The sequence below is a fragment of the Lutzomyia longipalpis genome, chromosome 1 (genome assembly GCF_024334085.1).
Source record: "Lutzomyia longipalpis isolate SR_M1_2022 chromosome 1, ASM2433408v1".
Lineage (NCBI taxonomy): Eukaryota > Metazoa > Arthropoda > Insecta > Diptera > Psychodidae > Lutzomyia > Lutzomyia longipalpis.
Genome location: NC_074707.1, coordinates 21782189 through 21810018, shown reverse-complemented (window position 1 = coordinate 21810018; position 27830 = coordinate 21782189). Strand labels below are relative to the sequence as shown.

Sequence of the window (27830 nt, the reverse complement as noted above, 5' to 3'; positions counted from 1 at the left end):
TGCCTATGAGCGAGAACAATACATCCTATATTATGCCAATTAGATCCTCAATGTAATATTTTGGCGTTCGGTGGAATTTTTGTTTACATCGAAGCAATTTTTCGATAAATTCCTCCAGAGAAGCTCATATTGTTGCAATTAATCAATAAACTCCACTAGCATGTGCGTAGACAATTTATTGCGTTGATTCGTGCGAACATGGACACCGAGGAGAGACAAAAGAATCTCCGGAAGAAGCTCGATCTTCTTGGTTTTCGGCAACCACTTCCTGTTTCCGGTGTTGGACTGGTGTCAGCTCTCCTGGAGGATCTCCTGAAGACTACAGATAGCTTGAAAGTGGCCAAGAAGGAGATTAATCAACTTCTTCAGGTAATTTTTCGAGTTTCAAAATTCAATTTTAGATTTTCCTTCTCATTTTTATGGATTTTTTCGTTTCTCTGTCCAGGAGAAGAGTGCCTGGGAACTGGGAGCGGAACCTTACAAGTGTGACAACTCAAAATTACTCAAAGAGTGCAACAAACTCAATTCAGACCTCATTCGGCAGCATGACAATTTTGAAATCAAAAGAGCGGAGTTTTTGAGGAAAATCCGGACGTTGGAGCTGGACAAGAGATACCTTGAGGAGCAATGCAAAGAGCTGGGAGGACGTGTGAGGGAGCTCGAGGTGAAATTCGTCCCTAAGGGAGACGTAAAGCACCACAAAGATGGGATGAATTTGATCAGGAAGCCCTTTGTGTCCACCGTGCGTTCCGGACTCCTGCCCAGTATGCCGGAGGGAGAAAAGGGTCCCTACAGGGTGTGTAGTGTATGCCCCAATGCTCGCTCTTGCAATGGGAATCGTCTGGAAATGGAGAAGATACAGAATGATGTACAAAATCGCGATGACTGTAAGAATTTTCATGAATTTCCCGATAATTTTCCTTTTCCCCAATCAAATCCTTTTTCTTTCCAGGCATTCAAGTTTTGAAGAAACAAATTGAAAGTAGAGATCGTGAAATTGAACGTCTAGGAAGTCTCTTGAGTGGTGGACGTCCTGTAACAACTTTGGCCAGAGATTGCTGCTTCCGCGGGGTTGGCTCAATGGCGGAAGACGTGGAAATTCTTCAGAAGCAAAAATGCGACTTGAAGAAGGAACTCAATGAAGCCCTCGTAGCACAACATGAAGCAATGCAGAGAGCAATGCGTCTTGCGGAGAGAAATTCAATTCTAGAACAAGATTACAGTGAGCTGGAAAAGACTGCCCTGGATCTGGAGACAAAGGCCAATAGGATGGCTTGTGACAAAGATCACGAGAATAGTGATCTTAAGAGACGCATTTCCGATCTCATGTCAACCATTGAGGTACTCCGTGCGGATGCAGAGAGGCTGGAAATGAACGAAATCTCTGGTTCGGTACGTGAGAAACTCGTTCAGGCACTGAAGAAGGAGAAAACCCTCCAGATGACAATTGAGAAGCTCCAGAAAAAGGTGACAAAGCTCAAAGCTAAGCTCTCCGAAGCAAAATCATCCGATGACATGAGTGCACGAGATTCCAGCCAAGTGAGGCGGGAAGAGACTGAATCTCTCCGGAAAGAGATAGCCACGCTACAGGACAAAGTGAGGAGCAATAGCGAAGTTAAGGAACTCAAACTGAAACTCAGCGAGAAGGAGCTGGAGATCAGGAATCTTCATCATGAGCTTAATCAGTTGAGACGGGATAAAATGTCCAATTTGGGAGAAATTTGCTCAGCTCGATCTCTCGGGCAATCCTCGGCAACGTTGCGGCAGGAACGGGAGAGGGAACTCATGAGGGGTGACTTGGAAAAGGCTAAAATAGAACGAGATGCCCTCCGAGATCGCCTTAAGATGGCAACTGAGGCACAACTGGAGGAGCAGAGGCGGTACGAAGGACTTCTTCAGGATATCAATGGAAGAATTGGCCGTTTGGAGGCAGAAAAGGCAGAACTCCTGAGTGCTCAAGGTCCCACGCAGATAACGGTGACCTTGCTGAAGGAGGAACTAAAGGAAGTCCGGGATCGCCTTAAGGATCTTCAGAATGAAAACAATGCTCTCAGAAGTACAAATAGCCACCTAAAGATACTCAATGAGCAAACGGAGAAGGTTCTCGTGCAGAATCACAACAAACTCATCCATTCGGAAGCCCAATTGGGTGAAACATCGTCCAAATTGAGCACATTGGATGCCACAAAGGAGCAACTGAGGCAGGAGCTTGACTGTGCACGAGGGCAAATAAGTCAGCTGCGTGCAAATGAGATTCAGCTGCAGAATGAGAAGGACAGCGTGGTGATTGAGCTTGATCAGAAAACAGAGAAAGCCTTCCACTTGGAGCAGGAAATTAAACGCCTCAAAATGGACAAGAGGGATCTGGAAGTGGTGCTTGATCAACTCAAACGACGCCTCGATGAGATGAGGAATGACAGCCATGAGCGTGAGAAGCAGTATCAGGATGTAGCGTGTGAAACGGGAACACTTCGGAGTCAAATTGGTACACTAAAGCGCAATGCTGATACAGCAAGGAGTGAGAATGGGCGTCTTGTGACAGAACTTACGGATTGTCAGTCTGAGTTGAAGCTGACACGGCAGAAGCTTAAGGAGACACAGAAGGAAGTTGATGGGTTGAGATTGCAGCTGCAGCAGTACGTGCAGGAAGTGGAACGGGCGGAGAATCTTCTAGCTAAGAAGGAACTCGAGCGTGAGGAAATGCTTGATCACTTCAAATCCCTCTCGCAGGATACAATAATGCTGGAGGGAAACAATCAGGCGCTCGAAATGATGACAGCGGAGACAAAGTGAGTAGTCTTTCTATCTTTATTCATGGCAAGAATACTCGCTAGACGGCTAGACTTTTTTCAAATCAACTATGCACATAAGTCCCGCCTTTTTGATAGAAGTAATGTAGTTCCGTAATTCAAATTCACTACTTAAGATCAGGCTAAAGTTTACTTTAACCAGGTTTGAATTTTTTAAGTTAGGCCTTCAAGTTTTTTAGGCTAGGCCTAAGTGTTTGAAGCTAGATGTAAGAGTTATAAACTAGACTTTCAGCTTTTTGTTCTAGACTTAAGCATTCTTAAGCTAGGTTTCTATTTTTCAAGCAAGGATTAAAAAATCAGAGCCAGCTGTTCAGCTCTTTTAACTAGGACTTCAGTTTTCTTTAAGGACCTTCAGGTCTTTTTTTTTAGACAACGCTTAAGCTTAAGTAACTCAGATCACGTTGACTGGCTGGATAAGGAGATTGATACACTCCTATCCGTAAAGTAGGTAAGCCGTCTATTACTTTTCTATAAGGAGAACAATAACACTAAGGGACCGGCCTAACTTTCTATACGGGACGTAGATCCACAATGTTTTTTTTTTTTTTCAATTGTAAAATTGGGCTCTCAAGTTTCTTTTTTATCTAGGACTAACGTTTTTTTTAATTTTTAAGCTAGACTGAAATTCTTAAAGTAGGCCTTACTTTGCATTAGCCAAAAACGTAAGTTTTTTTTTAAGATCAGGTTTTGAAGTTTTTAGCCTGATTATCTGGAAACCTTAAAAGTTTGATCGTACAAAACCAGACTTGGCCTAAAGACAACAAAACTTTTCTTTAAAATCTTAAGCCTATGCTTAAGAACGGATCTAAACTACGTTCTATTTAAATGCTGGGCTTTAGTGCAAGTTTTAATTGATTATTTGTAAACTTTGTAAAGCTTCCAAGAAGTACCTGCCTATTTTACTAAAACTTTATTGTTATCTTAATATTCTTGCAGGTTTTACCACACTTATTAATCTTTTATTTTATTTTATTTTGTTAACTTTTTATTTTCCTTTAACCCACCTCGAATGCACGAATGACAGGAAAGCTCTAACGGAATCAGAGGATCGTGTTTCTGCCCTTCTGAGTCAGCTGAAGCTGCGTGAAAGTGAAATTGAGGAATTTGAGAAGCAAGTCACAGTCCTGTCATCCCAAGTGGCCGTCCTGGAGGGAGATTTGGAAGATTGCAAAGATGACAAGAATAAACTTAAATCAGATCTCGATGCAATGCGTGAACTTTGCTCGAAGCTTGATCATCAGAAGGATAAATTTATGGAGGAAGTACAAGAGCTCACGTCAATCCGGGCAGATCTTGAGAAAGAACTCGAAAGGCTCCGAAGTCAGCTGGGAAGGAGTATTGTTAACGAAGGGGCCACCGAAAGTGCGAAGGATTTTGAGCAACAAACACTCCTTATTGCAAATCTCAATCAGGAAGTTTCGCATTTGCGTGGGAAAGTGGCCCAGTTGGAGATGGAGCTGAAGGAGGAGCATCGTGTGTGTGTTAGGAATGAAAATCTCGCCATGGAGTACAAGACACAACTACAGGAAGCACAGCAGAAGCTAACAGATGAACGCTATGAGCGTACAAAGATGCAAGAAGACACCGAATCAGTCAGCAGGTATCCAACTCTGTAGTTAGTTAGTTTTAGGTAGTTATTTAGCATAAATTAAATAGTTAAGTTTTAACGTGAGATTATCTTTCATACAAGTGGGAGAAGAAAAAGAAAATGCCTTAGATTCCATTGTACGGTGCGTGGAAAGAATTTCCTTGTGAGGAAGCCTTCAAAGGGTGTAAAAATGCGTCGCAAAAGAATTTATGCGAAATCCTCGAAGAATCCCTCCGAATCCTCAAAATCCATCTTCTCAGACGATACTCTCATCTGCTGGGATGATACATTTCCATCAACTATGCTTCCTTCAGGCATTGATGTTTTCCACGAGATTTCTCTTCATGATGTTCAAGAAGATGAAACTGAGGACAAAGCGCTCGACTAAATTATAATTTTTTTTTCAAAGAATCTGTGAGAAATTAACAAAAGAAAAAACATTTTATTTTCTACTCATTTCCCTCTGTATTTTATCTTGTCTTTCACTGTGTTACAAAAAAAAGATAAAGAAAAACAATCTTTTATACGTTCCTCTCTAATTTGGAGCTACACAGAATTCTATGGAGAAACGTGGAAAAGCTGCCAAGGGAGTTCTTCTCTAATAGTTGTTAAAAAGGGAGTTTTTGCAGTTTTTCATCGGGAGGATTGCCACTGTTTTTTTGTCAGATCCTTTCTATGGAAGGTCACATAATATATTTTATATTTAGTAGGTATTTTATAGAACTAATTTTACATAAAATTCTCTTATTTATAGTTGTTTAAATTTAAGGCACAAATACATTAACGAGTACTTTCCAATCACTCGCACTATTTTTCTCAATGTTTTCTCTAAAAATAAAAGTTTTTTATAAGCAATGAGATAGCTGTTTTTATTCTTCTTCCTCTCCTTTATTCTTTATTGTGTTTTATCTGTCTGTAGAACTGCTACATAAAATTTTCAAATTAGCAGATAATGGGGAAAAGGATGATTCTCTCAACGAAAAAATATAAAGAAGCATAAAAAAACAAAAATTCTTTAATTACTGTTGCAGCTCTATCTTATAATTTTCTTAAAATTTTTTAACAATGCCAAATACAGTGTAGGTGTCCCTTCAAGGGATGATTCAATTAATTTTTTTGCAACATTTGTGGGAACATAAAATCTTCATTTCCTTCAGCTTTGTTATACAAAAATAAACCAAACATGTTCTCTATGTTTTAGTTCTATTTTCCCCCTTTAATCATTTTTCTTCTTTCTTTTCCTCCCTCATTGTTGTTTCCTTACAAAATATTGCACTTAAAATATTAACTTTCTCATCGTATTATGTGGTGTGATAAAAAGAAACGTCTACAATGATTCATTCTTCGATAAATTGGTGCTCAAACTATCTTCTATAATGTTCTGAACTTCACCAAAATCCGTGCACATCTTACAGATCTTTATTTTTCTCTTACAAGAAAATATTTTAAAATAATTTTAAACAAACAAACAAGAAATAGGACAGAAAGTTTTTATAAGACAGTGTTTTTGTTGCTTCCCTTACTACATTATAACCTTCCATTCGACTATACAAATAAAATTAGGTTTCATTTTATATTAAAATTAGATAATAAAAATTATTTTAATAAAATCAGAGTATAAAGTAAAGAATTAAAAAGGATTTTTTTATCGTAATTATTCTCTCGTTATTTTCTTATCTATATATAATTCACAGCTGCAATGATCATTTTTTTGCAAAAAAAAAACTAACATTCACTTTTTTTTGTTACATCTCCACCACCCCCCGCCCAACAAATGTGTCAAATTGTGGTAAAATTTAAATTTTTCTCTAGCGAATTGTCCTTTTTCTCTGTTGGTATTTTATAAGGTGTACAATACACCCCCTATTAATAAATTACAATAAGCACTTTGTTTCATTTTTTCCTCTCGTTGTTGTGATTTTTTATCCTTCGAAGTTTTTTTTTCTTTCACATTTTTCATTAACTATTTTTCTTTCTCTTAAATTGGTGCATAACTTTCTTGTTCAGTTCATCTTTAAGAAAAATGTCCTTTTCGCAAAAGAAACACACACACACTGTTAATACCTAACTCTAAGAACTCTTCGAGGATCCTCTGGCCAGAAAATAAAAAAAAATTGACAATGCCCCAGAGATCTTGTCCAATTTATAACACCTCATCTTTTGCTCTACATGTGGATGGTTGCAGCCGTGTAGCGAGCTTCTCCCCTTCTCCATGACCACTGACTTGGACGGTACTGAAATTTCAAATAGACACACACACGAATATAGCATAAATTAGTCGCATTTAAAAAAAAAAATGTTAATAAAAACAATGCGAATTTATGGAGGGTACCAAACCAACCAAAAAGGAACCGAACTGAGAGGTTCACAAAATTCAATGAAATTTTGCAATTTCCAATGTACTTTCATATCATCATTCCCAATGTTTTTCAACTCTATTTCTTCAATGCAGGAAAACTGCTAAAAAATCTAGCAGGGCAAAATTTGTATTAACTAGCAGAATTTAAAATTCACTAGAATACACCGCGCTGATCTATATTTTTTACGCCCGAGATGGAACGCATCATCTCTCAATATGAACTACACGTTTATTAAGAATCATTTTTTATTCAAATTCTTCTTTAGGTCCTGAAGGGATACAAAACAAAATAAATTAAAATGAATTAACAATTTGAAATAAATAATTTGCTACAATTAACTCCCTTCAGGACCTTAATAAGAATTTGAATAAATCAATATATTGGAACTGTAGTTGTTTGATGTACTACTTTCCCGATGTTCATTGAGTATCTTTTTTCAAGCAGCCATTGGGCCAAATTATCTAATTTAACATTCTCCCACTCAATTTGGCGTTTTCTCAATTTGTTTCCGAAATGAAGACTCAATTTTTGCTGGAGATTTTGCAGATCTTCAATGTAGGAGGACCATTTTATCAAATTTCCCTCGGAATACTTCATTTTTACCGCTGTCGCGAAGTACCACCTCATCAATTTCACCATATGGGCTCCATCCAAATATACGTGAATATTATGTTCTTGTGTAGGATGGCTGAAAAAAGGGATCTTTCATTTTCCATTGTTCGAAGAGCTTCTTTCGCGACTCTTCGAATCCAATCAGTTTCATTTTCGAATTGCACCAAGAAGGGATACCTTTTTTGTTAATTAAGCTTACGTTTTGCCCATTTATGACTGCTTATTTGCATTTTGAAAATTTTATTTCGTTCTTTCGTCTTGAAAAATGAGGGAGGAATCTCCCTTTTTCAAGACTTTTTGTGATGATTGAATCCACATGGTTTTCCATTTATTACAATGCAAGCATATCATTATTTGCACAAATCTAATTTTAGTTCATATTCCATGTAAAGTAATTTTATTTTTTAATAAGACATCTATCTGACTTCTAAAACCCTATGCTTTGATAACTCCCATGTGCTGAATCAATCCCAGAAATATTTAAAATTATGAATTGGTAATTATCTTACCATTTCAAATGAGATAAGGAACTTTGGTGAAAAGATAGGAGTTTCAGGAGAGAATTTTTATGAAGATTTTAACCTACAATACAAAATTAAGAATTACCAAATAAGCAATAGTGCTTAAATGAAATTCTTACTCCATTTTCAGATCACAGATTATCATATTGTTCCTTTTTGAATTCCCATTTTCTCAAAAGCTATTTATCTCTTATGGCTTTTGTGTAAGCCTTTAAATCAGTGAAATGATTTATTGATAACTGAAATCAAATCGCTGAGATACTCTTTTTGTATATCATACAAAATTGTAAAATCGTCATCAACTTAAAACCCAATAAATCTAATGGCGAAGGAACGCGCTTTCTAGCTTCTGAGTGCTCATTTGGTCAGAACAGAATATCCTGATCGTTTCCTGACATTGTTCATGTTCATGATACCCAGTTTAATCATTTTTTGATTGAACTCTTCTGGCTCATTACCCAAATTGGGTAAGAAGAGTTCAACCAAGACATGATTAAACTGGGATAGGACTACATAGTTTAATAAAACTAATAAAGTTCTTAAGTCAATCTTATGCACTTGATTTGAGCATTTCAAACTAGCCATTCCAGTTTCCATATAAATTTTAACTGCTTCACAGCATAAATAAAAATTTGCTGAGAAAAAATGACCCATCAATCAGTGTTACAATGTAAGATTAATAAGACCTTTCGATTCAATCTCCACACAGGTTCCGCAACTATTTAGCTTACATTAACCTTTCTCTCTCTCTCTCAGTTCGCTTCATCTTGGTTTTATTTCTTTTTTTATAAAACTATATCGCAAAATTGCCAAGGAAGGTCAGGGTTTGATAAGAGAATCACACACAAAAAAGTGAATCATTTAAAATTAATTGAACACCAGATCAAATAACCTTGTATCCTCTTAGCTGCATTTGGTTGGAGGAGAGTAAAGCAAAGAAGAAAGAAAAAGTATATCAGACAATTACTAGGTCACCCAATGAAAGAGTCAAAGAAAAAAATATGATGACTCTGAAAGTCTTGAGATTCTTTCGTGAAAAAAAACTCAGCGCACGTTGTTTTCTGTCCAAAAGAAAACAAAATGCTAAATGAAAGTGAAGACTTCTCCTACACATTTTTCACCTTTACTTTGTATTTTTTTTGTTGCAGAAAAAATATGCTCATGTTTGTTTTTCTATGATTTCCTTCTTTTCCCATTCAATCTATACTCTAAAAATTACTCAAGTCTATCACATTGAGAAGCTAAGAAGTAAATAAAACTAAATATAAATTCCTTGCCATATTGAATATCTTTTGGCGTCTCTTTAGGCACAACAAGCAAAATATTTAATTCTTATTTTTCTTTGCATTAAATTGTTGATGTTAGCTGGTGAAAAAAAAGTTGTGTAAACATAACTTTATGTTTAAAAAAAGAAATTCCTTTTGCGTCAAATAGCCTGATAAACAATTTACTTGCAATTCAAGGAATTTGAATTATTAATTTATAAAAATTCTTCAATTTATGCTGAATCAAACATACAACATTTCTCGGAAAATTACATTTGATTTGCAAAAGAAAAAAAAATCAATAACTCGGCAATTCTAAAGTGAAACGTAACAGTTTTTCCACGCTGCTGTATGTTATGTCCTTCACACCAAACGGAAAAACGTCTGCGTGAAAAGTGTTGTGGAAAAAATCGACCATTGACCCTAAACTGGCGTCTCTAGCGATGTATGTTTGTTATTTTACTAATTCATCAACAAGTGAATTTTATATTAAACTTGCATTTTGCTTCGAATACAATGAGGGTTTGTTGTGAAATTTTTTTTATTTAACAAAAGCTTAGGAAATAAAACTTATTTCAATAGAAAATTTTCTTCATTTGATAAAAAAGCTTTTAAAAAAAATCTCAAGTTTCTTTCAAAATCATCTTTGGGGTTTTTTGAATTATTAGATATTGGGAGTTAAAGAATTGAAATAGATGCTCTTACCTGTATCAAAAACTGCCCACTCTTGGTATGTGGATTGCGGTAAGCGTATAAGATCCAGAGAACACCGGATAGAATGAGGACAATGGGAATGAGGAATCCAAGGACGGTTCCAACACCAGCACTATGTCCCGATCCATTGTCGATCGAGTCACTTGTGATGAGTTCTTTGGACACTGTATCAATGCCTCTGTGTACATCCTCGTGATTATCCGCACCACCACCCCCACGACGTCCCCCATCACCATCCGATGCACCCGAATGTGATGCATCCCATTGCTTCTCCCCACTTTCCGAACTATCACGCACACTATTTGCATTGTTACCCTTTTCACCGAGTGCTGGACACTTGAGTTCATCCACTATTTGCACCTTTTCGCATCCCTTCTGCACCCAATCATGCCTCTGACGATCCGTTCCTGTTGAGCACCTATTCACAGTTGGGCACCAATTGCACTGTAAAAGAAAGAAATCCCTTTTTTTATACATCTAATTTCAATGTAAAATATTCAAAAGATAATTTTCTTTTTATAAATTCTTTAATAGTTTGTTATGACTTTGTGCGATGCTTAGCTTTTAATTTGGAAAATCCAACAATTTTGCAATAAACATTTCCGAGAATAATCACTGTGAATGACACATTTAATGACTTGATTTATTTGCATGAGATGTTATTTGTTCATCTCGCATGATCATCATCGTCTCTCTATATCAGTATTTGTATACAGACTATGTATACCTAAATTTTGTTTATTAATTCAAATTAGAAATAAAAATAAATAAGAATAAGGGAGAAGTTTTTAGCTTTTTTTTTGAAATGCAAAAGAGAACAAACATGAAATTCAAGTCAATAAACTGAAAATGATCTTAAAATTTTATGGTCAATTTTTTTTAAATTTTAAACTTTACGACATAAGTTTTAATATCCCTCATTAAGACGAAAACGAGAACAATGATCCTTTTTTGCCTTTTTTAGAAATCTTAAGTTTCTGCGTAAAAATTATCACTAAAAGGCGTCTATTCAGAGGTATTCACGCAGGTTAAACGTATTCTTCGAGAAGACTAAAAACAACAGATGCAGCAATCACCAAACAGACTAATAATTTTCCTATGGGATTAGTTAAGAAATTCGTAAAAGAATTGCTTCATAATCCAAGCAATAACACCAAAATTGTATAATCTGAAGTTTTAAACACGTGAAACATTCGCGCTAACGTTTCATCTTAGAGTTTCAAAAAAGTTTTATTAAAACATTTTCATTTAGACCGTAATTAAATGTAAAAGTTTACAAGACAATCATTTCCGGATAAAAAATAATGTAGTCATCGACTTGTTAGAAGAAGCTGAACAATGTAAAAAAAAAATGATTCGAAAATATTTTGTGAAAACATAGCGCTGAAACATCAGCGTGAATGTTTCACACGCCCAATTAAAAAAAAATACAAAACAATGACGTCATGACTTCAAATTTAGGGTAAATCTTTGAGAATTTTCTCAGCCAATCCAATGCAAAAGTTGTTAGTTTGTTTTATGATTTTTGATCAATATTTTCTTTATTCTGGGTTTTACCACTGCGGAAAATTCTTTCTTCAGAAATTAAGAAATGTTTTTCCAGAATATTTAGTTTTATTAGAAACCTTCATCAGTAGTTAAAAATAAATATTTTCCAATTTTTGCTTCCTCAAAGAACGTTGTGACATGACCATACGTTAATGAATAGGCTCCTTTAAAATTTTCTTATAATACGTAAATGTTTAAAGGACTAAATATTAAACAAATAATTATTTTAAGAAATTATAAGTGAATAAAATGATAAATCTTCTTTTGATTCCAATGAAAACAATAATGAAAGATAATAAATCTCTCACTCTCAGCATATCAGTTATCTTTCTGTATACAGATTACAGAAAGAAAATGGGAGAATAAAAAAAAGAAAACGTGGAAAAAGTGAATGAATGACAATTAAAATCTTCCCTGCTCGCGGGATTTCTTCATTAATATATACCTCTATGTATATTGTTGTATATAAAATAAACTAAATAACCAATTTGACTCACCTTGAATGAGCTCAATTTTGTCAAGCACGCTACACAATCAGTGAGTGAGAGACAAGTTGGTTGTGCACTGAGATAGATAACCGTTCCATTCTTGATATCGCTGCTCTCGAAAGTCACTCGATGATACTCATAAATTGTCTTTCTCCTTGCGACTGAAATGAATTGAAAGAAAAAAAGAAAAAAAAAAGATGAAGTTGAGCATGCGAGACGATGTGAATTTAGCCGCATAGACTGAATGGGCGCATCACACACATTTTGACGACATAATATAGTTTAGTTTACTCACAGAATATTGTCTTGTCGCTGATGTATGCATCCGAGAGGCCAACTTTGACGGGATGCTTTTCATCTTTGATAGCTTCAATTGGCATCGGTACGGAATAGTAGGCAAACACAATGTCTCCACTCTTGTGGAGTGAGGCACTGAAGGTGAATGGCTTCTCTGTTTCATGATCCTGTAGAAATAGATTCTCCCACAATACTGTAAAGGCCGTTCCTGAAATATTTAAGAGAAAAAAAAACAATAAAATATTAAGTAAAATTGTTTAGAAAAAAAAAATATTCTTCCTGCAAAACTTCTTCGCGTTAAATGTTTTTTTTTACATGACACACCGTTGTCTTATCAACGAAGCAAATAAATTTTGTAGTTAAATTATCACCCCGGAAAACTCTCAAGGCACCCATTCTGCAAATTGCCTATATATACATGTGCAAACACATCACACACGCACTTTTTGTATGGATAGTTGCAACGCTTTTTAACAACATACTCAACATATATTATACAACTCACCGTTATCCAAATATTTCACATAAGACTTGTCGGAGATGCGGGAGTCGAAATTAGCCATCAATGGAGCAATATACTGTGTAGCTGCTAACCAGGAGTGAACGTACTCGCCAGTATAGAGAAATCCTCCTGTTGCAATTGTGATGTTTCGCAGGGGATTCCCATAGAAGGGGAAGTCAAATTTCAACTGAACCGTCTGGAAAATTGTATGTGAAAATAGAGTTTAATGATTGTGGTTTTATCGATAAAACATTTTCCATTTTATATTAGTTCACCTACTTTTAAAATTACCTACCCCGCGGTGATTGATTTAAAATTGAACAAAAATTACGAATTATTACAGAGAAAGAAAATTTAATTTAGTTATTTTTGTATTTTCATTATAAAACCTGCAAGCTCATTGAGCTTTTGTTTGTTAATGAAATTTTGAATGTTTTTTCCCTCCATTGAAAATCATTAAATTTTCCTTAAATGACTCTTTTACGGAATTTATGGAAACCGTGAACTCCGCCCCCACAAACATACCAACAAAAGTCATCGATCTCTTTCACCAACGCATAAAAAAGCAAAGATTTCTGTTACACATACCATTGCTCTTCTGTGGGATTTTGAGAGAAGCGTACTGATTGATAAATTCCCTAAACTCTGCAATACTTTATTAGCCATATCAGGATCCTCCATGACTGTGCTGTTGTAGTACGAATGATATTCTTCTTTGAATTGTGTGATGTTGTGCTCCAGAAGAGTTTTATTCATATCCACGTCGAATTTATCAAAATTATCCACAGAAATGTCATCATCTTTAACCTCATCACCGAGGAATTTTCCCAAACTCTGATTACTCGACGATCCTGAATCCTGTGGTGTGTTAATGTTGATGGGATCGGAGACTTTGGTTGGGAGTGGTGTTGTTGGGTAAACTATGAGAATATTTATGATTTTTTTTTTCAAGTGGAAAACTAACTAACTAATAATTGATTTAATGCAACAACATACCTTTCCTCTGACCCGTGCCATTGACACCCAACAGCTGCTGTCTGGAGTCCTTGAGAACCGGATCAACAGTGACAGTGGCCTCTGTAGAACTAGAGTTGGATGCTTCTGAACTTGTGGCAACTATGGGGGCTTTCGTTGTTACAGTTTCTTCTGATGCAGCCTTTGCCGGTGGGGTGGCTTGTCTCTTAAATCGCTCAACCGTCACATCATTATCATTCAGATGGGGTAAAAACGACTCACTTGTCTCATATTTGTGATAAATAGAAAGATCTACGAAGAGATAAAGCGAAAAATCCCCTCTGTAGCATACAGAAAATTTCTATTTTGAATTTCAATTAGTTAGAATAATACGAGAATCTGTTAAAAAAAAAGATGCGAAATAAGATGCCAAAATGCTTAATCTTTGAAACGTTATCCTCTTGCAATGCAAGAGAGTACCCAACTTCTCTATTTCAAAGCTTTTTTTTTTTTAATGATTTTCTCAAACATATCTCTCGATGTATTTTTCCACCATTACTCGTGACACTTTAAACAACAAAAATTTGTTTGCAAAATAGAAAGTCACAGAGAGTGGTGGAAAGCGTCTCTAATTCCGGAATTTCCCTCATGCTCTCCACTTAGAATATACAACACATAAATTGTTTTTCATCATCAGATATACAAAATAATTCCCACACAGGGTACACACAAAAAAAAATATAAAATCTATTTCTATCATAAATTTTCATTTTAAATCAGTATAAATATTTTTGAGTAGGAAGTTCTTATTACTCGATTCTATCGCACACACATATTCATATAGGAAAATAGACAATGTAGTGCCTATGCGATGATGATGACTGTAAATCATTGGTATTATTGCAAAAGAGCAAAAACACGCGTCAATTTCAATTAAATATTAAATTGGCGAGGAAGGCACGTCGTCTTATTTATATACTTCAAAGTCAATCAATAAAATGTTTTCAATCAAATTTTCAAATAAAGTAATTAAAAATAGATATATGAAAATAATAAGTGAGCAAAATAAAAGAATCAAAGAAATAGGAGTGGGGACAAAGACACCAGTAGCGTAGCCACAAAGAGCATGTTTAGGTGTTTGAATTAAAAATTCAGGCAGTTTTGCATTCGATTCAGAGAACAAAAGAAATAATTTCCAAGTAAAAAATTCACATAAAAAATTTAAAAAAAGGGAAATTTTCAAATTTTATTTAATTAAAATGAACGTCAGAATACTTCCAACAGCTGTAAAAATAAAAGGAACAGGATAAACGTTAGAAAAGGAGAGCCAAACAACATGAAAGAAATGTCAAATATTGGAAATAAATTATAAAGCGTTGGAAGAAAAATCAATTGTTGACCAATTATTGAAAAAATAAATACGATTCAATGTTAGAAAAAATGTCAATCTTACGAATAAAAGTTCAAACGTTGACAAAAAAACGTTTCATGTTTGAAAGAAAATATCAAATAATAGAGAATAAAATATGAAACGTTAGAAAACGATAGTTAATTTAAAAAAAAAAAGAAACTTCCGAAAAGAAATGTTAAATTTTAATACAAAATAATGTCAAATATTAGAACAAATGTCAACCGTTTGAAAAAAGGTTGAACGTTAGAAGAAAACGTCAAAAATTGGAGTAAACAGCAAATATCAGAAGAATAACATTTAACGTCTGAAAAAATATGTCAAACGTTCGAAAAAGAGCTTTAAGAGTTGAATGAACGTCAAACAGTGGAATAATGTCAAACATTAGAACTAAAACATCAAATGTCTCAAATAAAGTTAAACATTACAAAAAATTGTCAAGTTTTTTATTCATTTTGTGTAAAATTAGAAATTTTAGAAATTAAACGTGAAAATTAAAAAAAAAAGTTATACGTTTGTAAGAAATGGCCTGGGGGGGGGGTCGAACTTCGGGCCACCCACGGCCCCCAACACAACCTCCGCCTGCCTCAGCCATGTTCAGACTGACTAACTGTCAATATATCGGTCAATAGATTGACAGTCGGCCATTTTTTCTTCGAATTCAAATAAAACCAGTTGTGGAAAGGGCCCGCAATGGTTCAGGTGTATGGTGTAAAAAGGTGTGGGATTCCGGTCGACCACATAAAGGGCACGATGGGACTCGTCCCTCCCACGCTGACTGTAAAGGCACTGAACACAAACTCGAATATGCTGCCGCACCAGTTTCCTCATGCGAGGGAAGTAGAAGTTCCTTTTGATGGTGTCCAAACATCGCTGCATGCCATGATGGCCCATCTCATCATGGGCTCCCCGGATCACATGATGATGTAGTCCCTTGGGTACCACAAATTTTGCTTTTCCTGAAAATCTCACTTGTAAAGCCGACCATCGCACAGCAAAAATTCTTTCTTCCACTGGGCTGCTAAGTGTGAATCTTCTGACTTCCCTGCCAAAACTTCCATGATCTCCGCTAGTTTCGGGTCTTCCCGCTGTAATGTCGCCATCCAGCTTTCCGTATCCAATCCACCCATGTTAATGGTGATGGGTTCGACGGGAGGTACCATCAGAGAGGCTCGGCTGAGAGCATCAGGAGCTTGATGGCGGGATCCCGGTCGGTGTACAAGATCAAAGTCATACTGCTGTAACTTTACCCACCAGCGGGCAATTCGAGAGTTTAAGGCTCTCTTGGACTTGGTAGCTTGCAGAGACTGGCAATCAGTCACAACCGTGAATCGCTTCCCAAGAAGGTAGTACTGGAATTTTTCCAACGAAGCCAAAAGCCAATGTCTCTAATTCATAACTACTGTATAGAGATTCCGCAGAGTTTGTGGCACGGCTGAAGTAGGAGACGACTCTTTTGACCCCAGTGGCATCCTCTTGAAGGAGAATTCCACTAACTCCCGAACTACATGCATCGGTTAGCACCTCATGTCTCGCTTCCGGGTTGTAGAGCGTTAGAATTGGTTTTCTTAATAATTTTCTCAGATCTCAATAAAAAATCAGCTTCTCCGATAACACGTGGTTGACATCAATGACAAATGCCGGTTCCGCTGTAGGGTTTCTACTTCCGCTTATCTAAACCTTTCACGAGCAATTTCTTCCCGCGCGTACAAAATTTATTGGTTTGTCTAATATTTATTTTTATTCAATTTTTTTTTCTTTTTCACCACCTCCTGAGGGTTTTTCTCTCGGGAATAAAATACTATTTACATCGTAGTTTTCACACCCACACACGCACTTCGCGACATCTGTGGGATTAAATCCCACTTCTGATTTGTAAGAAATGGCCTAGTAGGGGGGTCGAACTTCGGGCCACCCACGGCCCCCAACACAACCTCCGCGTGCCGCAGCCATGTTCAGACTGACTAACTGTTAATCTATCGGTCAATAGATTGACAGTCGGCCATTTTTTCTTCGAATTCAAATAAAACCGTATGTGTTGGAGGCGCACCCGAAGAACACCTAGTGTTTCAGACGAAATTGGCCACTGAGGGGATTTTTTTAAACTCAGCCTAGGCCTCGGGATCTTACACGTTAGAATTTTACAAACTGTCAAAATACTGCTAATAATACAATTTACTCTCAATCTTCATAAACCTTGAATTCTAACCTAAAAGACTTTCTTTTTATTCCATTTTTAGTATCTTTTTTTTTCAGCGTATAATAACAATTTGTTTCCCTAAAAACACTCTCTTTGAATAGATTTCTAGCTACGCCCCTGAGCGACACTACCAATCTTACCCACTAAATACAAAGAGTTGGTTATTCAGAGAGAATCAAAGGAGGAAAAAAAGAGTTTGATATTAATATTCTTTTTTCGCCTTCAAAGAGGCGCCATGAGCACGTTCCTACTCAAATGGGTGCAAAAAGAATAAACTACTTTTTCTCCTAAGTATATATACGCCTTTATACAACATGAGTTATTAGTTAAAGCTTGTCTGTATAAAAATTGAAAATATATTTAATTTTTTTTATTATTCGTATCATCATATGGGATTCATTAATAAAACATCGTTCCAATTAGTGAGCAGAAAGCCAGTGTCTTTGAAAGCGAAATAAGTATGACTGGAACAGAGAGCAAAAGTATAAAACTCTCTGCAAATGCATTCACATCAATTAGTTACTTTATTATTATTAAAATCATTAAAATATTCCAAGTGTGAAAAAAGAGAATTTATATTATTTATTTATCTATTTTTATTTATTTCCTCATTCTTTGGAGTTTGTAGAGAAAAAAACTAGAATATTGAAGTTTGGTTCCTATGGCAGAACCAACATTAAAAGAAATAATAAAATACGATCCAGTGAATGTCTTTGTTTTTATTCTCTCTCTTCGTCTATTTTGCAAAAGATAATATAATTCCAGTCTAAATCTATAAAATTAATCAGCGTGAAAATCTGCTATGGAAATCAGCTAAATTTTCCTCTTTCCTAGAAATGATAATTCTAACTACCCTCTATTCCTTAATACGCGACTTTTGTTAGCTTAAAATCTTCCTCGCGTGTTTTTTTCAGCAAAAAATCTTAATTGTTTAATCGCCCAGAGTTATTTCAATTGCTCATTTTCCCTTCTATTTGTGAGTGAATTTTCAATGAGTTCACTCGCAGCTTTTCCTCTACACACAACACGCAAATTGAGATGAAATCCCACCGTATTTTTTTTTAGCACTTTTGCAATACATATTGTCATTTTCATTACAACAGTGTGTTGAAGAGAAAAATCGTCTCATTCGTTGGGGCGGTGTGTGTACGTTTAAGCTAATTAAATTACCTTCTGAACTCTTCAGGAGAGACAACGTTTTGTATTCTTCTGCACGGAGAAGACAAATGAAGAACATTATTCAGACACGACCTACAGTTTATGTACAAAAATTGCGCTACTTGTAGGTACCTCTATACAACTTTTTTTTTTCTTGAATGAAAACTCCAATACAGACAATACGAGGCAATAAAACTTTAATATGACACCGATCTTCATAAAAAGTTGATAAAATTCAATTTTTTTTAAATGTTCAACTGATGTCACGAATTGTGATCAAGTGGATATATTTGCAAGAAAAATGCTGTGTCAACCGTTTTAATAAAATTTTCACATGACCTAAATTAATCATGAACTTAATTTTTACCAAAAGTATACATATCAGCAAAATTGGAAGTTAAATTGTTTCATTTGGTCCCGCACAAATGAATGTTGAGAATTTAATTTCATCGAGAATAATTTCTTCGTTCTACTTGAATACACAAAAAAACAGTGACTTAAAAGCCTAAAATGGGGCAAAGTGGATCAGTGGGGGTGAAAAGAATCACATTTCATTTGAATAATTGGAATAACTTAATGTGCAAAAACAAATCTTCTTCACCAATTTTGATAGATTTTTTCCTTGAACTTCTTTCAAAGACAAAGGAATTGTTTATTTATTTAATTTATATAGAATAAAACATACAGAGGAACACAGAGTTAGTATATAGAGCTCTTAATATACTAACGCTCACTCTTTACACTTTGGAATATTCTATGAAAAGTAACAAGTAGTGTAATCACTTTATATTTTGTGATTTATGTGATTGTGTTAAACGCAAAATAACCCGAAAAGAAATAGAATGAGCAAAGATCACGAAACTTTTGTTTACGCATCTTCTTTCTCCAAAATGGTGATTCAATATCATTTGAAAAAAAAAATCTCCAATCGCGCCCCGCACACACACAAACTTTCCTGGACATTTGGGCACGTGGGCAGAGTGGATTGTCCTCAAAATGTGACCTATTAACCCCGCCAAAATTAATTTAATTTGTTTTTACTGCACAGTGCCATCACTCTGCAAAATACTACGTTGTCTCACAATCTCCTTGTCTAAATCATCACTCAAGGCATTTTTAACTCTCACAGACATTTATTTGATCGTTGCATTTTCAACTTCCCAATGCGAGTAGTGATTTTATGCAGATTTTTATCGAGGAGTGTGCATGCAAACATAAGTGATCGAATGATTTAGATTTTTTAGCTGTGATTCTTTCTTAAAAGAAGCACAGCTTCTGTGTACACTCAAAAATGCAAAGTCGTCAGATCGGGCTCAAACTTGGGATAAGCACGAATTAGAGTCCCCACATTCCAAAAAACGGTGGCGCCAAAAATCTTTCCGGCCGGCCGGCCGGCCGGCCGGCCGGAGTATAACGCTAATTTGCGCGAAAACGGTAATAGATAGAGACTTGCGGTCAACGGCAAAGTTAATATATTGGGTGAAAGAAATCCGATTATGAAGTCAAATCCAACGGTTACGTTATAATTCCGTACGTAAACCATGCGTACGTGGTTCATTTTGTGTACATTTGCGTACGTAATTAAAAAACAATTAAGTCAGGTAGTAATTCTTCCGTAGTTGGTACACTGCAGTAAATGTTGCGTCCGTTGCGACTTCTTAAAGACTTATTTTTGGTTGTCGTAGAAATGAGTCGGTTACATATAAATATTTTTTTTTATTTTCAGTTTTTTTTTATTGAAGAAGTAAAACCAAAATTGTATATTCCAAGGATAAATGCAGTAAATAAAATTATTATGTAAATAGTTTCTCTAATCAAATAATAAGCACGGAAATATTCAATATTTTATTCAACGCATTATGACTTCTTTAAGATTTCATTTTGGTGGTCATTCGCTTGTTTCTTTTTAACTGCGTTTTATTGTGATGTTAATTAACATTTTGCACTAAAATGTATCCATGAATTGTTTATAAGTAAATTACAACGATGAAATCATTTCAAAATGTGATTTATATTAAAAGATGAAGCAAAAATTGAATTTTATGTTCACGACTACCCACAACTTTACGTATCCTCATTACAAAGTGTTGTCAGAACTACGACAACACTACGACTACTTCTCTTAAAAAGTACCAAGTATTTAAATTTTTTGCATTATTTTATTGAAAAATCGTAGAGAAATTGTTGACGACTACTTATATGATTGCTTAAAATGGTATGTTTCATTTTGTTTGTAAGTTGACCTGTTGGCGCAGGTAGTGACCTTTTTTATTGGTCTTTAATTGTTTTTAAATTACGTACGCAATGCACTCGAAAAAGGTAACGTACGCATGGTTAACGTACGCAAATAACATGACACCAATCCAACCCCCCACCCCCCCGTCCGCCATTTTGAATAACTGTCAAATTTTGTTTTCGCTATATCTCAGCTCCTATTATAGGTAGAACTCTGAAATTTCGATATGTTATAGGGGCCATCAAGACCTTTCCAACGATACCTTATTTTCGAAAATCGGCCAAGCCGTTTAGCCAATATGGCCTTCACAATTTTTCATCGAAAATCGGCCATAACTCGAGAACGGCTTGACCGATTTTGATCAACCTGGGCTCAAATGAAAGATATTAACGAGCCCTACAACTGCTCGGAACATTGCAAGTTCAAAAAATGACCGCAAGTGGCGCTAAAATCGAAAACAAAATTTTCGATGAGTTTTCGATGAATATCTCGAGCACGGCTTTATAGAATTGCTTCATTTTTTGATATATTATAGTTGACTATAATATCTATCACCATGCCAAAAATGAAGAAAATCTATGTAGCCGTTCCGGAGATATCGCGTTTTAAAGTTTACATGTCATATCTTGAGTTGCATAAGTCCAACGCCCCGCGAAGCGGGGCGTTTTATATATATACATATAAAATAAAATAAAATATATATAAATGCATAGATATATACATTATATATACATATAAAAATGCAAAGATAAATATATATAAACTGCAAAGATAAAAATTAAATATAGCATGGATGGAACAGTATAAAGCGAAAGAACGGTAAGTAAAACTTACGGGCTGTGATTCTTTCTTTGTCAGTGAAATGTGAAATTGACGGAAAATTGAGGATGGGAAAATTTTGAGGAAGGCTTTCTCGCGTACCGAATCACAGCCAACGCCCACGATTAAGGCTTCTCACAAATTATCTGCGCGTTGGCTGTGATTCGGTGCGCGAGAAAGCCTTCCTCAAAATTTTCCCATCCTCAATTTTCCGTCAATTTCACATTTCACTGACAAAGAAAGAATCACAGCCCGTAAGTTTTACTTACCGTTCTTTCGCTTTATACTGTTCCATCCATGCTATATTTAATTTTTATCTTTGCAGTTTATATATATTTATCTTTTTTCAATAAAAAGAAGGAATTTTTGTTACAAAATTCATTTAACGTCTTTTTGAAGAATTTTAGGTATGATTTAGAAGACCTGGAGCCTCGTTGAAGTATGCAATTGAAAAACAAAAAATACCTGCAACGAAGCATTTGTGGTGAAGAACACAAACACACAAAGAAAATGTACTGGTAAGCTGACCAAGCTTACGGGAGCTGTGTTTCTTTCAGTGTACCAATTTTGTGAGAGCAAACTAGAACGCAAATTAATTTAAATACGCGCAAAGTCGGGAGAAGTTGAAAAGTCATCCCCCAGAAAATCTTTAAAACGCCATATCTCGGGAACGGCTCCATAGATTTTCGAGTTTGAGCTATCGTTGGAAAGGTCTTAACCTCAACTATAATATATTAAAATATGAAGCAAATCGATAATGAAATTTTCGAAAAATTCGAGTTCGAAATTTTCGAAAACTTTGTTTTTGACTTTAGCGCCTCTTGCGGTCATTTCTCGAAGTTGCAATGTTCTAGACATTTGTAGAGTTTCTCGAAACCTTTCATTTGCGCTTGAGTTGATCGAAATCGGACTTGTAGAACCCGAGATATGATATGCCAACTTTGGAAGGCTATATCTCGAGAACGGATCCATAGATTTTCTTCATTTTTGGCATGAAGCTAGATAATATGGTCAGCTACAACATATCAAAAAATGAAAAAAATTTATGTCGCCGTTTTCGAGATATTCATCGAAAACTAATCGAAAATTTTGTTTTTGATTTTTGGCCCCCTAGCGGTCACTTTTGAAACTTTGGATGTTCTAGAGAGTTGTAGGGTTTGTTGAGATCTTTCATTTGAGCCCGGGTTGATCAAAATCGGTCAAGCCGTTTTCGAGTTATGGTCGATTTTCGATAAAAAATTGTGGCGGCCATATTGACTAAACGGCTTGACCGATTTTCGAAAATGAGGTATCGTTGGAAAGGTCTAGATGGCCCCTACAACATATCAAAATTTCAGCCCTCTAGCTATAATAGCGGCTGAGATATAGCGAAAACAAAATTTTGAGGTTATCCAAAATGGCGGACGCGGGGGTGGGGGGTAAAATTTGACATCATAATCGGATGTCTTCCAGTCGATATTTAAACTTTGCCGTTTACCGCAAGTCTCTATCTATTACCGTTCTCTTGCAATTTAGCGATAGGTTCCGGCCGGACGGACGGACGGACGGCCGGCCGGAAAAATTTTTTTTGGCGCATACGTTTTTTGGAATGTGGGGACCCTAATTCGTGCTCATCCCAAGTTTGAGCCCGATCTGACGACTTTCGATTTTGCTCGGTACACAAAAGCTGTGTCTGAAAGAAACACAGCTAAAATAATTCCTTAAGTATTTTTCCGGTAATTAGTTCAATAACTTAAATACCTTTTATTTTATCTTTTTGATCGACAAGAGTTTGTAATAAACTTTTGTAATTTATCTTCTAGTCTAATGTAATAGTTATAACCCTTTACGGACTATGGAATCGTATACCCTTATCCAAACTTGAATCCTATCGTTATTTGAAATTTTTTAATAATTTTCTAAATTATTTTAGTAGCCCTGACCTAAACTAGGGTCTAGATAACAGTGGTTCTAGTTGCAAAACCCTTGACTTGAGGTTTCACAATCAAATGAGTGCAAATTCTATTGACTTGCGACTTTCTAAAATCTTTCACCCTAAAATTTCTTTCTATCCCTTACTCTCGAAGATCCTAGGGGAAAGAACTAGGTCGATTTTATAGAAATCTGAGTCCAGTATCCTTTTCTGTTCTTTGAAGGTTAAAGCGGTGTATCTTGTCTTGCTATTTTCATTCGTAGTTTCGTAGACCATAGGTCCAATTTATTGGCCCTGAACCTAGACTAAACTATTGTTTACCATTAACTTTTCCTGGAATCTTTTTAATTCTGTCAATTTCTTAGTCTTAAATATAAAACTTCTTTACACACACGTTATGTATATATATACATAATATACATAGAGATTCTACCACAAATGCCTGATACGTAACCACGAAGCGAGGGCATTTTAATAAGGCATTTATGAGTGACAGAAAATGATGATAAATGAAAAATAAAATGTACTCGATTATAAATTAAAATGTGCAAAGGATAGGGCAAGCAGAAAAATTCTTCTAGCTATTAAAAGAAAGAAAATAATATTCCTCCTAATAATAAAAGTACACGAGTTCATAATTTTTTAAAAAACTGTTTACATATTGGCAGATATGACTTCTTTGTCGTTCTCCTTGAGAGGTTCTGCACACATTAATACGCGATCTCTGCGGTATAGAGATGTAGCAATTTTTTATTGAGCTTCATCATATTTTTGCGAATCTCTGAACCCAAACGCCTTCCAGTTTGTTTTGGAATCCACGGGATTTCCAGTCTACATCAAACCACCAACTTCTTTCCTCATACACCTCGACTTCTTTCTCTCACCATCATTCCATTAAAAATAAAATATAACGGTAAAATATAAATATATATAGGTACATGGTACAGATTAAGGAGAAAAGGGAATGTACATGGTAAGTTTCACTTACGGGCTGTGATTCTTCCTTCAGAGGCCACGTTAAGTATATGTAAATGCAAAGTCTAATAGATAGCTGCAGAGTATGGATTAATCAGAAAAGGGAATGTACTGGTAAGTTTCACTTACGGGCTGTGATTCTTCCTTCAGAGGTCAGTCTAAATGTGATATTTGATATAAGTTTGGTGGTGCAAACTCTGGGGGAAGGCTAACTCGCGCATTGGCTGTGATTCGTGGCGCGAGTCATCCTTCCCCAGAGTTTGCACCACCAAACTTATATCAAATATCACATTTAGACTGACCTCTGAAGGAAGAATCACAGCCCGTAAGTGAAACTTACCAGTACATTCCCTTTTCTGATTAATCCATACTCTGCAGCTATCTATTAGACTTTGCATTTACATATACTTAACGTGGCCTCTGAAGGAAGAATCACAGTCCGTAAGTGAAACTTACCATGTACATTCCCTTTTCTCCTTAATCTGTACCATGTACCTATATATATTTATATTTTACCGTTATATTTTACTTTGCATTTACATTTATATTTATATACCTTATATATAAGGCGCCCCGCTTCGCGGGGCGCCAAATAGTTAGCGTACTAATTAAACATGCAACTATATATATTTATATTTTACCGTTATATTTTACTTTGCATTTATATTCATATACCGTATATATAAGGCGCCCCGCTTCGCGGGGCGCCTAAGATTTTGCGTATTGATTAAATAAAAAATTAAAACCCTTATATCTCTTGAACGGCTCCATAGATTTTCTTAAATAACCTATTGTTGGAAAGGTCTTGATCTCAACTATAACATACTGAAAATTTAACGAAATGCATAGTACAGTTTTTGAGATATTTAGACTTAAAAATTTTGGATATGCAAAATATTGACTTTAGCGCCTCTTGCGGTCACTTTTGAAACTTCGGATGTTCTAGACATTTGTAGGGCTTCACGAAACCTTTTATTTGCGCTTGAGTTGATCAAAATCGGACCTGTAGAACCCGAGATATGACATGCCAACTTTGGAAGGCTATATCTCGAGAACGGCGACATAGATTTTCTTCATTTTTGGCATGGAGCTAGATAATATAGTCAGCTATAATATAAGAAAATTTGAAGAAAATGCATCGTGTAGTTTTCGAGATATTCATCGAAAACTAATCGAAAATTTTGTTTTTGATTTTTGGCCCTCTAGCGGTCACTTTTGAAACTTCGGATGTTCTAGAGAGTTGTAGGGTTTATCGAGAGCTTTCATTTGACCCCGGGTTGATCAAAATCGGTCAAGCCGTCTTCGAGTTATGGTCGATTTTCGATGAAAAATTGTGGCGGCCATATTGACTAAACGGCTTAACCGATTTTCAAAAATGAGGTATCGTTGGAAAGGTCTTGATGGCCCCTACAACATATCAAAATTTCAGACCTCTAGCTATAATAGGGGCTGAGATATAGGCAAAACAAAATTAGGGGGTGTTCCAAAATGGCGGACGGAGGGGTGGGGGGGTGGATTTGACCTCACCATCAGACGACATCAGGCCGATATACTAACTTTGCCGTTGACCGCAAGTCTCTATCTATTACCGTTCTCTTGTAATTAAGCGACAAACTACGGCCGGCCGGCCGGCCGGACGGACGGACGGACGGACGGCCGGAAAAAAAATTTTTTGACATACGTTTTTTGGAATGTGGGGACCCTAATTCGTGCTCATCCAGAGTTTGAGCCCGATCTGACGACTTTGCATTTTAGGTGGTACACAGAAGCTGTGCTATTCTTTTCTTCGAAAGAATCACAGCTAAAACATGATCAATAAGCTTGAGGAAGGTGTATTGAGGAGACATCATACCATAGCGATGGTATGATAATTTTTCCGTGTGTGTTAAATGTATAATTGTTTAACCGAAGACTATTTGCTCATTGAGAAAAGACATATTTTTCGTATTTTTGTGTGGTGTTACTGCCATTTGGATGAAGTAGCCCCACTTTATTGATATCGACGAGAAGTGGATTCCGGGAAGACGTTGCGTTTAATTATAGGTTTTTCTATCTGCGATACTTTTCTCACTCTAGCTCTTTGCCTCTCACACTAAATCTCAGCATAATCTTCCTTCTCACAACATCTGTGTGCGTTTTATGTCGCCGTTTTATCTGTATTTCTTTGAGAAACAGCTTTTGTGTAGCATTTAAAATGCAATTTCATCAGAGTGGGTTTAAACTTGGTATGAGCAAGAATTAGGGTCCTTAGCTTATATTCGAAAATCGGTCAACCCGTTCAGCCAATATAGCCGTCGCAATTTTTCATTGAAAATCGGCCATAATTCCAAAACGGCTTAACCGATTTTAGTAAAATCGGAAATGAAAGCTTTCAAGAAGCTCTCACAAACTCGCAAAATCTAAAACTGAACGGTAGTAATTCTAGTTAGTCTGCACTAAAATTCTTTTTATCCTTAACTCCTGAAGATCCTAGGTGAAAGAACCAGGTCCCTCTAAACAAATACTTGATCTTATAATTCTTAGATATCAGACAAAGCGGGTTCAACGTCCAGTTGACCCCAATTTCTCCAGGTCTTCCCACTTAGCTAGATCATTTTAGGACCAATATATTGAAGATCTAGGGTTAAATGATTAACTTTTTCTGGGAGTTTTGAGTTTTCTTTATGAATGAGGATTTAAAAAGAAACGGCTTTAATCTAGAGATTAGTTCCAAGGATCTCCACTGCAAGCAATGGCGCTGTTGATTGTGGAGAAAGTGAGACAACGGCATATTTTCACGTGGTATCTCAGCTAGATTATTTCACTCGCACCTCACTATTATTGTCTTCCTTGCACAGTAGGATTTTTCTCACATTTTCCGTGAAATTCTCCAGTACAAATCGGGTTTTTTCAAGTCTATTAGGCGACGCCGCGTCGATGGGCATCGCCGGTTCAAATCGGTTAGAATTCCCACAGAAAAAAAGTCCGCAAAAGAAAACTAAAAGTTTGGCCCCTAAACCAACCCCGAAAGTTCCCTGGGGGCCCCCGGATCGCCCATAGAAACACCCGGAAAGCAAAAATTGAGTTTTTTCTCAAAAAATTGAATTTCAAAATTTCGTTTTGCACAAATACACACAAATCACAGAATGTAGTTGTAAATCCCACACACACCACCACAGCGCCCCCCCCCTATCAACGTAAATACGGAAAAACCATTTGTGACGGGAAATGGAGTTTTTCTTGAGAAATTCCACTTTTCCCCGCATTTTGGGGCGCCCGAAATACTGGAAGGGTGCGGAGAAATGTGAAAATTACCTCTTTTGGTGTATCCGAATGGTGCAATTGGCGAGAAAAGCACAAAAAAGAGGAATATTTGTAGAAAATCCATTTTTCCGTGCATAATGACTAAAATTACACGTAAAACTAACTAAAATGTCAAATAACTCGTCGACTGAAGCATCCATTCATGGAAATTGTGTCGAAT

General features: G+C 36.0%; 2 protein-coding genes across 4 annotated transcripts; one reads left to right on the top strand and one right to left on the bottom strand.

Annotated features, from left to right (window-relative positions):
* Positions 1-46: 46 nt before the first annotated feature.
* On the top strand, positions 47-4854 carry LOC129796977 (centrosomal protein of 135 kDa-like). 2 transcript variants are annotated; one of them, XM_055839161.1, is made up of 5 exons: positions 47-369; positions 446-887; positions 953-2789; positions 3835-4410; positions 4501-4854. In XM_055839161.1, the coding sequence occupies exons 1-5, from the start codon at positions 199-201 to the stop codon at positions 4784-4786; spliced, it is 3312 nt and encodes a 1103-aa protein (XP_055695136.1). In that variant the 5' UTR covers positions 47-198; the 3' UTR covers positions 4787-4854. The 2 variants fall into 2 exon arrangements, with proteins under 2 accessions (XP_055695136.1, XP_055695137.1); XM_055839162.1 differs by having other exon boundaries at positions 3835-4440; positions 4501-4612.
* Positions 4839-27809, bottom strand: LOC129797001 (plexin domain-containing protein 2). 2 transcript variants are annotated; one of them, XM_055839222.1, is made up of 8 exons: positions 27662-27809; positions 13702-13971; positions 13294-13625; positions 12709-12901; positions 12202-12411; positions 11916-12067; positions 9862-10314; positions 4839-6632 (listed from the first exon to the last, which is right to left on the bottom strand). In XM_055839222.1, exons 1-8 carry the CDS (start codon positions 27744-27746, stop codon positions 6564-6566), a joined length of 1764 nt encoding a protein of 587 aa, XP_055695197.1. In that variant the 5' UTR covers positions 27747-27809; the 3' UTR covers positions 4839-6563. The 2 variants fall into 2 exon arrangements, with proteins under 2 accessions (XP_055695197.1, XP_055695198.1); XM_055839223.1 differs by lacking the exon at positions 4839-6632 and adding an exon at positions 7594-8798 and having other exon boundaries at positions 27662-27784.
* Between the last annotated feature and the right edge of the window lie 21 nt (positions 27810-27830).

What these genes read in the sequence shown, in the direction of transcription:
- LOC129796977 (XM_055839161.1), top strand. Translation starts at nt 199, where the DNA reads ATGGACACCGAGGAGAGACAAAAGAATCTCCGGAAGAAGCTCGATCTT. An exon ending in TGTACAAAATCGCGATGACT is followed by an intron (nt 888 to 952) that starts GTAAGAATTTTC and finishes TTTTCTTTCCAG; the next exon opens with GCATTCAAGTTTTGAAGAAA. An exon ending in GACACCGAATCAGTCAGCAG is followed by an intron (nt 4,411 to 4,500) that starts GTATCCAACTCT and finishes CTTTCATACAAG; the next exon opens with TGGGAGAAGAAAAAGAAAAT.
- LOC129797001 (XM_055839222.1), bottom strand. Translation starts at nt 27,746, where the DNA reads ATGCACGGAAAAATGGATTTTCTACAAATATTCCTCTTTTTTGTGCTT. An exon ending in TGGCACGGGTCAGAGGAAAG is followed by an intron (nt 13,626 to 13,701) that starts GTATGTTGTTGC and finishes ATATTCTCATAG; the next exon opens with TTTACCCAACAACACCACTC. An exon ending in CAGCGACAAGACAATATTCT is followed by an intron (nt 12,068 to 12,201) that starts GTGAGTAAACTA and finishes AATTCATTTCAG; the next exon opens with TCGCAAGGAGAAAGACAATT.